The sequence below is a fragment of the Lithobates pipiens genome, unplaced genomic scaffold (genome assembly GCF_037356315.1).
Source record: "Lithobates pipiens isolate NorthernLeopardFrog02 unplaced genomic scaffold, aLitPip1_a1.2 Scaffold_18, whole genome shotgun sequence".
NCBI classification, from domain to species: Eukaryota; Metazoa; Chordata; class Amphibia; order Anura; family Ranidae; genus Lithobates; species Lithobates pipiens.
The window spans coordinates 392,391,376-392,405,901 of NW_027507758.1; the positions used below are offsets into that span (position 1 = coordinate 392,391,376).

Genomic DNA, 14,526 nt, shown 5'->3' on the forward strand with positions numbered 1-14,526 from the left:
AGGGGGCGGGATGAGTGCCATCAGATTACATACAGGAGAATCTCCTGTTTACTCAGCGGCATCTGTAATAGTAAGTCCCGTCTCCTGGGCTGCCATTGGACAACTGTACTGTCCATCATAGGAGGCGGGACTTTGTATTAAAGAGGACACGGAGTAAACAGGAGATTCTCTTGTATGTAATCTGTTGGCACTCGCCGCATTCATGGCCAATAGTGAGGCCACAGATGGGCACTGACCCTTATTTTGCTTCACAATTCTTTAATAAAAATGTAAGTTTTTTTTCCCCTGAAACTTCCATCTTAAAAAGTGAAGGTGCGCATTATAAGCCGTCAAATACGGTATATACAAATATTATGATCAAGCTTGTTGGGCTTGCATTCTTGTTCTTGATCAAGCATTCTTGTTGGGCAGTGTATTAGTGCTCGGACAAACACACTTAGGCCGCGTACACACGGGCGGATTGTCTGCCCAACTAAGTTCGTCAGACAATCCGACAGTCCGTCGAACTTTTGAATGAATGGACTTGACCACACACTACGAACAGACAGTCCGCTGAAAGCTTGCGCGATGACGTGTACAGCACGTACGACGGGACTAGAAATACGACGTCCAATACACTGCAATGCAACCTTTCGCCGTGTAAATCCTGAGCATGCGCCATACTTAGTCCGTCCAACTTGCCTACTCACGAGCGGACTGTCCGCTGAAACCAAGTTTGGACGGACAAAATTACGGAAATTCCGAAAGACTTAGTCCGTCAGACTGTCCGCTGAAAAAGTCCGCTGAAGCCCACACACGAGCGGATTGTCCGCTGAAACACGGTTCAGCGGACTAAGTTGGACGGACAATCCTCTCGTGTGTACGCGGCCTTAGATCGAATTTCAATGGTTCAAAGAATGTCAGGCAAAATGGTCAGCCCTCCCGCATGTTCCACTTCATCAAATCTGGCCCCGTTTGAAAAAAGGTTGGACACCCCTGCTCTAGATCCTTACCAAATAGCTCATTAGGTCTCCAATTCTTCTATTTCTTAAGGAACAACAAAAACAAATAAGACAGCAAAAATGGTATGCAAGTGCCAAGTACTAAAACCGTCTGTTGCTGAATCCAAAAACCGTCTGTTGCTGAATCCATAATTAATTTTCTCAATTGTACTTACTCATGTAAGTTTCTATACCATGCTTGCCACTTACACAACACTGAGCTTGTTCATATACATAAGTCTTTCATCACTTGAAAGAGTTTTATATATGTTTATATTTGAAAACATCTTATTAATAAAATATTTAAAAATGGAAATGATCTTTCTGTAATACTAGTAAATGTGGCTTCCCTAAACCACTCTGAGCAATCAGATTCAAACGTCAGTCTCCAATGGCCATTTTCCTGCATATTTGAATTACACTGGTTATGTTGTTTTTTGTTAAATCAATTTTAGAATTCATGTAGATTTCCTCCTACTAGTGGCTATAAATGTGATGAAACACGGATAACCACAGATTTAGTCATCTCGAGGACTTTTTGCTGAAAAACAGGATTGATCCTCCCTTTTCTATTAAAATCAGGGTTTTGCCTACCAATTATTTCCTGCAGTTGATTTCTAGAAGTTGCATTTCTTTCATCAAAACAAAGTAACCATGTTGTTATATTTATGGCCAGCATAAAAGGCAGAGTTTTGCCCAAAAAAAAAAAAAAAAAAAATATGTAAAGTTTCAGCTTGCCATTTAGATGCTCTGCCCAGTGCTCAAACATCAAAGAGGATTGGGGGGTGGGCGGCATACTAGACTGATCCAAAGTGTATCTCTGTTCAGTTTAGACTCAAACAGATTCATAAACACTTTAACACATATCCTTATAAATAGAACTCTCCAAAGTTAAAAGTATACTAGGTTATAAAAAAGCCTGCAAAATAATTCTGCTTCACAAGTTGTCACTTTGCATGTTTTCAGCTTTGCTGGCTGAAAAAAAAATACAAAAAGCGGCCCATCAAAGTTGAGAATTTAAAACATATAAAGTTTGGCTGTCTGCAAAAAAATAAAATAAAAATTGTCTCATTACCATTTTGATAGACCTTTATCAAATCCTATCCCCAGTTGTACATGGTTAAATCCACTACCATTGTAATCCTTTAGCACAGTGGTTCCCAGCTTCCTGTCTGCTAAAAGCTATTCTTTTCACACCGCATTTGGTGTAGGAAAACACACCGGCTAACAATACCAGTCTGCAGCCACTAGATGGTGCTAGGCCACACTACTACACTTTAAACTCCATGCACACTGTATGTTGGCCCTGTTGCATGGGCCTCTGGCATTGAGGTGTGGGTGGAAGACACAGGTGATTCATCAAGGCCTGCTGGAAACATGTGACACTCAGAGTAATGATGAGCTCGGGCGTGTTCCAATTGTACCCGCCAGGAAGCCATCACTAAACACCACCAATCGTAGACAGCGTGTGTATGTGCAGCTGCGGCCCAGGAAATGCCTCAATGCCTATGACAGGCAGTGTGCAGTGATGGCTTCCTGGCGGGTACGATCTGAACCTGTACCCCTTTGGTACACAAAAGGCACAACCTGCTTTCCACTTTTTATACACAAAAGCAAGACTCCTACTGCCTGGACACCTTAGAAAGGTGAGCAAGGAGAATAGGCAGTCACTGCAGTACTTCCAATTTAACTGGAAACCCCTTTAAGATGATAATAATAATAATAATAATAATAATGCTAGATCAATGCAATGACAATATCAAGGGAATGCAGACTTACCGTATATACTCGAGTATAGGCCGACCCGAGTATAAGCCGAGGCCCCCAATTTACCCCCAAAAAACTGGGAAACCTATTGACTCGTGTATAAGCCGAGGGTGAGATATGCCTGTCCATCCCTGTGTGTGTGTCCATCCATCCATCCATCCCTGTGTGTGTGTGTGTGTCCATCCATCCCTGTGTGTGTGTGTGTCCATCCATCCATCCATCCCTGTGTGTGTGTCCTTCCATCCATCCATCCCTGTGTGTGTGTGTGTGTCCATCCATCCATCCATCCATCCCTGTGTGTGTGTGTGTCCATCCGTGTGTGTGTGTGTGTGTGTGGCCTTGTGTGTCCAGCCTACCTGTGTCCCGAGCCTCCGTCCGGTCCCGTCCCGTCCCGAGCCTCCGTCCGGTCCCGTCCCGAGCCTCCGTCCGGTCCCGAGCCTCCGTCCGGTCCCGTCCCGAGACTCCGTCCGGTCCCGTCCCGTCCCGTCCCGAGCCGAGCCTCCGTCCGGTCCCGTCCCAGGATCACCGCTCTTCGTCGGCGCCCATTCCCCTGTTCAAATGCCGCGCCTCCCTGTCTGTGATAGGCGGAACACAATTTCCCAGCAGCCTGTGTTCCGCCTATCACGGACATCGTCTCATCCTCGTCCGTAGTACGAGGATGAGACGATGTCCGTGATAGGCGGAACACAGGCTGCTGGGAAATTCAGTGTTCCGCCTATCACAGGCGAAGGCGGAGCCGGAGGCGCGGCTTTTGAATTATAGAATGGCCGCTGTCTGTCTGCTCGACACGCTGATCGAGCAGGCAGACAGCGATGACTCGAGTATAAGCCGAGGGGGGCACTTTCAGCCTCAAAAAAGAGGCTGAAAATCTCGGCTTATACTCGAGTATATACGGTACTTCTTAACTGTGTCATCAAGCAGGTCAATTTTATTCTGAACAAGAACTGTTGGAATGTCCCCAACTTCAGCCATTACTTTCTCCCTCCAGCTGGGCACCGCTTCAAAAGATTCCCTGTCTGTTGTGGAAAATACCAATACACAAGATTGGGCACCTAGAATAAAAGGAAAGTAATCATAATCCAAAATAAAAGGTTGTGTTGGGGCCAGTTTATGGCACAGCAGATATTGCTCTACATTCTCTCTTAGGGCCCATTCACACATAGAACAGTTGACAGCAATCCACAGCGGTATGCTGTCTGCCAGCTGTCCATTTCGGCTGCAGTGAGCTAGTTGTAAGAGGCAGCGTGGTGCGTCACGCAGCACATGACAGCTCCCTTCGAAAATAAACTTTATTTGAAGTGCACAAAATTTAAACTTTATTCATGGCACAATACAGAAGCATGGTGCATTGCGCTGCTGTACAGTGACATGCAATCCTGTCCTGTGCACTGTGTTAAAATGCCACATGTCTACATTTATTGCAGATCACTGCAGTGAAGATCTGGAGATGCATTTCATTGTGAACAGGACACTGAAAAATAGGATTTTTATAAACGGCTTACCTGTAAATTCCTTTTCTTTTAGTACATCATGGAACACAGAGCCTTAAAGCGGAAGTCCCGTGAGAATAACATTTTTTTAAAAGTCAGCAGCTACAAATACTGCAGCTGCTGACTTTTAAAATAAAGACACTTACCTGTCCAGGGTGCCCACGATGTCGGCACCCGAGGCCAGACCTTCCTTCTGATGCTCTTCAGTAAGGGAATCAGGAAATTAAGCCTTGCGGCATTCACTTCCCGGTTCCCTACTGCACATGCACGAGTTGCGCAGAGCAATCAGAATGGTCCCTGCTGTATCTGGGACCCGTGTGTGTCCCAGCAGACAGTTCGGTGGGACGAGAAGAGGCGTAGACTCCCACGGAAGTGTATGCCCAGAAGTGGGTGCAAATACCTGTCATAGGCAGGTATCTGCACCCCTCTCCCCCCTGAAAGGTGCCAAATGTGACACCGGAGGTGGGGAGGGTTCTGAAAAGCAGAGGCTCAATTTTTGTGTGAACCTTTGCTTTAAGTAATTACTTTAAGTAATTACAGGTGATTGACACTGGTATATCCAATCCTGCCAATATTCTACTCCCAGAATGAAGATAATGGCCCTAGAGACGGTACCCACTGTATTTATCTCCCCATCCTAGAAATCTACCCTATCATTAATATTACACAGGGTCCATTATACCCCCTAAAAAGTTACACTCACAGGGAAGCAACTCACCTTCCTGCCAGAGATGCTCCAGTACCGACAGCTCTTAATTCATATGCTTTGGTGTTGCCTGAAGATTTCAGATACTGAACTAGTATTTATGCTCCATCTCATTATCCAGACCCTAAAGCTGGATACACACTATACAACTTTTGTTGTTAGATTTTCTTTAGATTTACCTTCAACTATGTAGTGCAAGGGCCTGCCTGATTGCATACAAATTGAAAGCGTTTAGGTTTGACCTCATATTATATGGTTTTGGTAAATCTAAAAAGGGAAAAAAAAAAAAAAAAAAAAAAAAAAAAAAAAAAAAAAAAAAAAAAAATTGTATAGTGTGTATCCAGCTTTAGAGATTTTGAGCATTCTTCCCGAGGATCTTACACCACCAATGTCTAGGTTAAAAAGGTTATCTGCTGCACCAAATAGTTGTCTACAAGCATTGTCCAACCTGAGCCACCTAAAAAATTGCCCATCTGTCCATGGCTTGCAGATGGTGCCTGGACCCTAAAGGATGATCCTCTGCTTCCTTACCATCCCTCCTAACTCCCCTATATCCCACTCCACTCTTGCCTGTAACTTTACCAATTCTTCCTTTTAGGGATATACACACCTTTTTGACACTTCTGAGACAATGATGTGCTGGTGTTGTGCTTAGGCCCGAGTTGTCTCTTCAAAGTTAGCTCTAATTTCTCTGCTATTCTTTCATCATGTTTTGTATGGTTATGCGACAAGTTTAGATTATTTGTCCTGCCAAGGCAATGTTAAAACACTTGACACCAGGCAATTCTAGCTCGCTGTACAGTGCAAATTAACCAGAAATGCTGCCAAAGTGGAGCATCTACAAATCTTTCCTGCCCTCTGTGAAGTGCACAGTTTCTGATAAAACAAAGTTAATTACCTGTGGATGGGTCTACAGACTTTGACGCATCATACCAATAATGGGAGTCTGGATCCACCCACTTTCCTGTCATCTTGCATGATTGAGGTCAACTCTCTGGAGACATCACACAACTTACAGAGCTCCCTTCTCCTTCCACCCTGTTGCAGGCAGAACAATCTAAGCACACTTTCACTGGCAGTGCTTATATTGTACTATCCTGGTAAAATTATAATACAAATAATAGGATTTTCTGTACTCACCGTAAAATCCTTTTCTTTATAATTCACTGACCGACACAGCTCCTCTCTTAGCCATTGGGTTGTTATGCCCACCACTAGAATACTAGGCGTTACTTGTTACTCTGCCTACTTTGCAGTTCCGCCCAGTTGGTGGTCCCTTGGGTAACAACCCTCCAGCCTGCCATGCAGTCATCAGTACGTCAACAAGCAGTATAACGTAAAAGAGAAAAAAGGAGAGGCGGGTGCTGTGTCTGAATTACAGAGAAAAGGATTTTACGGCGAGTATAAAATAAAAATCCTATTTTCGCTTATATTCACTGACCGACACAGCTCCTCTCTTAGCCATTGGGCTGTCCCCAAGCAGTGCCAAAACGAGGGGTGGGAAAACCAGCATAAAAATTTCAACCACCAGGTCACCACTTTACACACTTGAGCGACAGACGCTTGGTGTCGGAAGGCCCAAGACGTTCCGATTGCCCTTGTGGAGTGGGCCGTGACCGGAAAAGGGGGCACCTGTCCCTTCAAGGCGTAGGCTTGCACTACAATCTGTCTGATCTCCTGGAAATGGTGGCCGACGAGACCGCTTTGCCTTTCTTTGGACCAGCCGTGGCAGACAAATAGACTTTAGAGCCCGAACCACGTCCAGACCGTGAAGAGCCACTTCCTTATGGCGTTTTGGCTTAGGACACAGATGGTAACACAATGTCCTTATTGATATGAAAAGCTGAGACCACTTTCGGCAGAAAAGACGGTTGCGGACGCAACACCACCTTATCCTTGTGGATAACCAGATAAGGCAACTTGCATGACAACGCCGCCAGTTCCGAAACCCTCCTGGCTGATGTGATGGCCACTATAAAGATCACTTTCTGGGAAAGAGTCAACAGGGGAATCTCCGTGATATTTTCAAACAGCGTTTTTTTGAAGTGCAGATAACACCAGGTTCAGATCCCAGGGGGGTAGAGGTGGACGCACCAGAGGAACTACATGTCGCATCCCCTAAACAAAAGTACTCACTAATGAGCGAGATGCTAGGGGGGGGGGGGGGGGGGGGTCGTTGAAAATGGGAAAAAAAAAAAAAAAAGAAGTAGAAGGAGGAGGAAGGATAGCCAAGGCTGATATTTGCCCTTTAAATGGTGCTTAACGCCAATTTCTGGTCTACTCCTTGCTGAAGAAACAGCAGGATCCTGGATATAGCAAAGGATGGCATCCATGCGCCTTTCTCCTAAAACATGGAGATGTAAGCCTTCCAGATACGATGATATATTTTCCTAGAAGAAGATTTCTGTGCCTTCAGCATAGTTGGATCACCGAGTCTGACAGACCCAGGTTCCTCAACACCTGGCTCTCAATAGCCATGCCGTTAAAGCCAGTAATGGTAAAGCAGTATGTAAAAAAATAAATATAAATAAAATAAAAAATAATAATTAAAAAAAAAAAAAAAATAAAAAAAAAAAACACGGACTTTGAGACAGAAACTCCTCTCGTAACGGCATTCGCCAGGGGGTACCAAGGTCGCTGAGGCCAATCTGGGGCGACCAGAATCACTGGGATCCCCTCGACTTCCACTCTGCGGAGTGGACGCGGTAACAGTTTCAGACGAGGAAAGGCGTAGATCAGCTGGTACTGATGCCACTGAGCCACCAGCGCATCTGACACGTCTGCCCAAGGATCTTTGGTCCTGGACACGAATCTCGGCACCTTCCGGTTGAGACAGGAGGCCAGAAGATCCACGTCTGGTGTGACCCACCACAGGCACAGTAGCCTGAAAACCTCCAGATGCAACGCCCATTCTCCTGGGTCCAGCGCCTGGTGACTCAGATAGTCCGCCTGCCAGTTCTCCACTCCCGGGATGTAAATGGCCGTCAGGGCCGGTACGTGCCGTTCTGCCCACTGAAGTATGCGAGTGACCCCCCGTGCCGCGGCTGAGCTTCTTGTTCCTCCTTGATGATTGACGTATGCCACAGCCATGGCGTTATCCGACTGCATCCTGATCAGACGCCCCTGTAGTCTCATCGATCATGTGGAGAGGCATAGCCTGATCGCTCTTAGCTCAAGCAGATTGATAGGCAACTTGGAATCTTCTGCTGACCAGAGACCCTGAGCCGACTAAACCCCCATCACTCCACCCCAGCCAGATAAGCTGGCATCCGTTGTGATCACTGTACATTTCAGAGGTAGGAACGACTTCCCGGACTGAATCACCGGTAACCTCCGCCACCAGTTTAAGGAATCTGACTGGCTCACCTGGATCTGTCGATCCAGGGACAACTGAGATTTGTCCCACTTTGTCAAAATCTCCTTCTGCAGGACTCTGGTGTGGAACTGGGAATATGGTGCAGCCTCGAAGTAGGCTACCATGAGTCCCAGGACTTGCATGCAGAAGCGGAGCGACAACCACTAGCAGTTTTACCGCAGATCTGAGAGTCTGCAGCTTGTCTGAAGGGAGAAAAACTCTAGCTTCCCCAGAGTCCAGCAGCAAGCCTAGGTACTCCAACCACTGGGTCAGTACAATCACCGACCTCTTTAGGTTCAACAGCCACCCAAATTCTTGCAGGGTCTGCATGGTGATTGCCACATCCTCCTCTAATTCTGAGGCGGAAGATGCCCTCAGGAGGAGATAGTCTAGGTATTCTACAATTGCAATCCCACTTTGCCACAGCAATGCCAAAACCGGAGCCAATACCTTGGTAAAGACTCAGGGGGCTGATGCTAGACCAAAAGGAAGATCCACTAACTGGTAGCGGGCTTCCCCAACTGCAAACTACAGAAACTGCTGATGCCGGAGGCATATGGGTATGTGCAGGTATGCATTCTGGATGTCCAAGGATGCCAGGGAGTCCTCTTGATGGATTGCAGCGACTACTGAGCAAACTGATTCCATTATGAACCTCTGCACTTTCACAAAGTGATTGAGGGCTTTTAGGTCCAAGATTGTAGTTCCCAAGAAGGAAGGGGTACTTCCAAACAGATTTGAGTAGAATCCCTGGAAACGTTCCGATTCCGGTAAAAATAACCCGCGACTCAGCAGATCCCCTACTGCCACAAGAGGGCCTCCAGGCAAGCCGGGGATATGGGTATGCTGTTGGGGAAGAATCTGTTTGGCGGCCAAGAGAGAAACTCTATCTTGTAGCCTGAGGAAATCAGATCGCAGACCCATTGGTTGGATAGTCGAGAGGACCACTGGGCTGCAAACTCCCGAAGGCAAACCTTCATGCAGTAGCACTTTTGTTCGCATGCTTGTTAGGCTTGCGGTTCTAGGGATGTTTCTGTCCTTCCGTGGTCGTCCTGTCGGGCTGGGGACATTTGGACGAAGCTCCGTGCGGACGAAAAAGCCGCTTGAGAGCGGAAAATGAGGGCCCTTGCCTACGGCGTGGCTCCTTAGCCTTCCTGGCCTGTTGTAGCAGGGTAAATCTTACCACCGGTGGCATTTTTACTGTCAACATCCAACGAGTCTCTGAAAAGCCGGTCGCCAAGGAAGGGAAGATCCGTCAGGGATTTCTTTAGATGCCTGGTCAGCATTTTAACCAAATCAGGCGCCTCAGCACCACTGCTGACACTGAAGCCCTGGATAACAGAGGAAGAGTATCCAGGGCTACGTCAAACGTACTTAAGGCCTTCACTAGTTGGTCAACTAGTTCCAAGCTGACAGGAGAAGCCTGTTGCTCTACCAATTCGAGGTGCAACGGTTTTGCCCACTCAATTAGTGTCTGCGACACAAGTGTGGATGCCAGTACTGGTCGCACGGCGGACCCCACCACCGTAAACAAACCTTTTTTCCCCACACACCGCCTCCATCCTGGCAACAAGCGAATTGAGGACCGCCCGTCAGGGTGTCCAGGGGCACTGCACAGTACGCAGGCAACCCAGTTGCAATTGCCTGGATTTCAGGGGAAGAAACACCAGTTTCTGAAGCCATGCTGACCCTACCCTGTCTACCACCTGAAGGGGACTTAGGACAGTGACAGCCCCACCCTCCTTACTGCTGCTGGCTGAGGGGCTCTTTCCCGCAGGACTCGCCACCCTGAGGGGTTCTGCGCTATCCAGCAGGTAGTGCCTGTAGTCTCTGTTGGGTCCCAGGGGCAGAGGAAACAGTGCTGTGTCGGTGGAAGCAACTGCTAATGTCACTGAAACCACTCTGAAGTGTGCTCAGGCTCCAACAAAATGGCCACCCAGCATAAGGACATAAAAAAACACAGGGAAAAATGGCCTTCAGAGCACAGGAGCACATGCTGCAGCTAGAGAACACTGAAAAACATGTTCAGGCTTCAAGAAAACAGCCGCCAGCGTCCTGTATAGGGACAATCACAAAGAAAATGTCCGGCGAAGCCCAGGAGAGCATGTTTTCCCTTGCCCACACCTACGATGGCTGCCGAATGCAAGAGCTATGAGGGACATGGAGAAACAATGGCTGCGAGTACAGCGCTGCACAGGACACCAGCATAGCCTCACAGACACCTTCCAGGGACATGAAAAACAGGACCCAGGACTCAGCTAGCCAGCGCCGCCACACACCCCCCCCCCCCCCCCCAGATGAGAGCCCCTGCACAGACGCACACACACCACTCAGCAGCATCCCCCAGGGAGGGGAAAGGGGACAAGGAGAGAAGAGAGGGATGTGAGGGACCCCCGAATCCACCTCCCAGGGAATGCCCAGCTGCTCAGCCCCACCGAGGTAGAGAGAGCTGTACTTACCAGTCCTGCAGAGCTGGGAGACATTCCATTACAGACCCACTCACTGATCAGTAGAGGGTGGCTGCTGGCCCAGCACACTGATGCAGACATCAGTAGCCCGATCATATGTGTGCCCGGAGTATAAAAGCTCACCGACCACCTCTGGAGTTGAGGTTTTATCGTGGCCGGCCTAGCGCGGAGCTGCGACCTGCACATACTCGATGGCCCGGACTGGGGAAGACTACAAGGATAATGGTATCCAGCCTGTCACACAGCCGGCTGTTCATAGCAGATCACAGGATCTCTGATGTTGTGCAAAAAAGCAAGCTTCTGCAGAAAAACAAAACAAACAAACACACAGACCAATGGGCCCGTCAGGGTTCATAAGTCCTTCTCCTTCACTAGGCAAAATAAAACTGATGACTGCATGGCAGGCTGGAGGGTGGTAACCCAAGGGACCGCCCCCTGGGCAGAACTGGAAAGTTCTGAGTGTTACATAACAAGTAATGCCTAGTATTCTCCTAGTGGTGGGCATAACAACCCAATGGCTAAGAGAGGAGCTGTGTCGGTCGGTGAATATAAGAGAAATATATTTTTAAAGTAAAATCCAGCACTGGCTTTTGTCAGCGTTGCCTACATGGTGGGGATAGGAATGACATCTGTTGTGGGGATAGAGATGACATTAGTAACAGTGGTGGTGGTGGGGATAGGAATGACATAAGTGGTGATGGGGATAGAGCTGACATCAGTAACAGTGGTGGTGATAGGAATGACATCAGTGGCAGTGGTGAGAATAGGAATGACATCAGTGGCAGTGGTGAGGATATTAATGACATCAGTAACAGTGGTGGGGATAGAAATGATATACCACTGCTACTGATGCGATCCCTGTCCCCACCACTGCTACTGATGCGATCCCTATCAACATTGTCAAGATGGATATGGCTGCTAATTGTAAGGTTTTTGGCTACTATCGACTATTTGTTTGTCAAATCTCCTGTAACAGGTATGGCCATAAATAAATATGGAATTAAAAAAAAAAAAAAAAAATGCTAATACGCATATTCTTCCTTGCCCATAAACTCGTAGCCTAAAAGTGGTTGTCCCTCGTCCTGCATTTGCTCAATGGCAAAGCACTGTTATTGCCATCTTGGTGAAAGATTGCTGTAACAGCACAGGTTGGACAAAATGCTGAGCATCATCTCAGGGATTGTTTTGATTTTGCCATAACACTGGCATGTTGTTTCTGGAGAGATCCAGTAAGCTGCCGTTACCATCTTAATGCTCTTGTTTTTAAACAATTTATTTTAAAAGCACACCGCTGGTTTTGGAGGCTTGAAGCAAGCTAAGCACATTTGTGAAGCAGACTGTTGTGCATTATACATGGGTACACAGTAGTATGGCAGAGTCACTGCTTTATAAATGGGCCCCCTAATTTGCTAAACCACTGTATTTAATAAACAAATGCCTTTTTAAAAAATGCTTGCTTTCACTTTTTCCATCCTTTGTTGCACCTCACTGCTGTGCATCTCCTGTAGCCATTTCCGGTCTACATTAATGCACTCCAGTGATGGCTGCATGGTATTTCTCAGGGTGGGCTTCCTGATGGTGATGCCAGTGTGACATCGAAGTAACATAGTAAAGAGACAGGGCATAGCAACCTATAGCCAGATATTCCTGCACATAGAGGCACTGGGTGGGAATAACTAGAACTAAAGATGCAGTTTAAAAATATATTATTAAAAAAATGACCTGAAATTACAGTCTTAAAATCCTGTTCTCCATTCTGTTAATATCCCCCCTTCCTCTACGACTGCTTACTACAGGCTTTTAAATAGCAGAAATGTTGCTTTCAGGCTGATTATCTCTCTGTTTCTGCTTTGGAAAACCAATAAAGCTCAGCAAGACCTGTATCATAGGAAAACATAAATTATTATTATTATTTTTATTTTTGAACAAATAAAGTACAACATTGCCTCAAAATGATTGTAGTTAATTTTTCATGCATGAACTCTGAATAAAGTGGCATTAGCTGCATTCATTTTTATTTTTTAGGCTCAATTTCAAGTAGTAACATCACACTATTCAAATCATTCAAAGCACCGGTGTGCATCCTTCTGGTAATTGGAGCGTGCTCCAGCTCTAGGTGGGAGCCGAGCGACGCTGCCTCCAAATAATTTACACAAAAGAGTGCTGGTTGTTTTGGTGCCACTGACCACATGCAAATGTGAAATATTTTAGCTATGTTCTATGGTTTGTTTACAAAAAAAATAAAAATAAATAAAAAACACCCTATGCTATGAGAGCTTTTTTGTTAGTCTTTTTGTATCCACTGGTGATATGGTGAGGAGAAAAGAGAAACAGGTGGAAAACTAAATACAGATCTGGCATACCTGGGGCAAATGGAGTGGTCTTCATACCATATATAAAGCGCACATTGACCTTCGTTTTTTAAAGGGATACTTATGATCTGGTCAATGAGCACTCCCCATCAGATCGCATATGGCAGTGTGAAATGCCGTGTGTGTCAAGTGCGATGTGGGAACCTGCAGTTGATTTGCAGGGTTCCCGCATCGCACTAGTGTGAACCGGCACTTACTCTCCAAAATGTGGTCATTTTGTGGGCGTTTCCACTGCCCTAGTGCTTCAGGGCCTCTAAAAATGCATGCGACAGTCAGAAAATTGGATGGGGGGGATATTTGCACCGTCCTACGATCAACTTGTGAACAACTAGCCTGCTGGATTTTGCATGTGATTATCGCTAGTGTCTGGTATAGCCAGTAGTAATAATCACTGTCTTCTCCCAGCGAGGATGTATTTCCCTGCAGGGAAAATACAATGGCTCAGTGGGAGAGATTCCAATGTCAACACTGCAGGAAAGCTATGTGCCTCGTGTATGGCCTGCCCAATTTTCCTTCAAAGCGTAATAGTGTTGAAAACTGGCCTGGCCAGGAAAAGGGTGAAAACGTCCAGTCTTGAAGGGGTTAAATTACATAGCTAAATGGAAACTAGGTATGGTTTTTCCTCATGCATGAACAACTGTTCAAGAAACTATTATGCTTAATTATTTATCAAAAAATAAATAAAAAGCTGTCCGTTTGTCAGAGCTCAGAGGATTAGGTGAATTAGGCGGACTAAAAATGCACGTTCACTAGAGACTTGTTATTTTGATGTCCTTATTACCTGCAGAAGAAAACCTTTTCCTGTGCAGACAAAACTATACCATAAAGGTCTATATGCAATGCTAAATTGTAAACTTTCATAAACCGCATCATTAAAAAGGAGTTCTAAGGCTTAGTTGGGTTTGTTCTCCTAGGTAAACTATTACTCACGTTGTTTCCACTCGTCTTCCACAATGATTCATGTTTAGTAAGAATTATAATTTCCCTACAGAAAAAAGGGATAGGGTCTCTTGTGATCTGGTTGTATCATTAGGAGTTACTTTGCCTCTGCAATGTCCTCTTAACAAACATGTACCCTTAAAGCCTGCCATGTAGGATCCCAGAAGAATTGGGTTCCAGGCTTGTTCCATTTCACTTGTTCTCCATATTAGTTAATAAAAAAAGAACTACTCCTTTGTCATGATGTTCTGCATAAACAAAAGAACAAACCATATTTAGGGAATGTATGTGAATAAAAGTACAAAGTCTGCCATATTTGAGTTTTTATAGAAAAAAGGAGCTGGTTTATCTAGGGAGTCATGGGCCAAAAATGAGCAGACAGAACAGGAATTCAGACTTCAGTGGCTGTATACTCTAACTCCATCTTTTCCTAAAATAGTAAAATACAC

At 45.9% G+C, this 14,526-nt stretch overlaps 1 protein-coding gene across 4 annotated transcripts in view; it reads right to left on the reverse strand.

Moving 5' to 3' along the window:
• LOC143989388 (ras-related protein Rab-23-like) overlaps nucleotides 1–14,526 on the reverse strand; it is a 62,258-nt gene that overhangs the window by 21,101 nt on the left and 26,631 nt on the right. The window contains exon 4 of one of the 4 annotated variants that reach the window (XM_077489508.1): nucleotides 3,646–3,799. The exons of the other annotated variants lie outside the window; for them this stretch is intronic. Coding sequence (XP_077345634.1) covers nucleotides 3,646–3,799 — 154 coding nt within the window. The remainder of the gene's footprint in view (nucleotides 1–3,645; nucleotides 3,800–14,526) is intronic. 4 annotated transcript variants of the gene reach the window in all.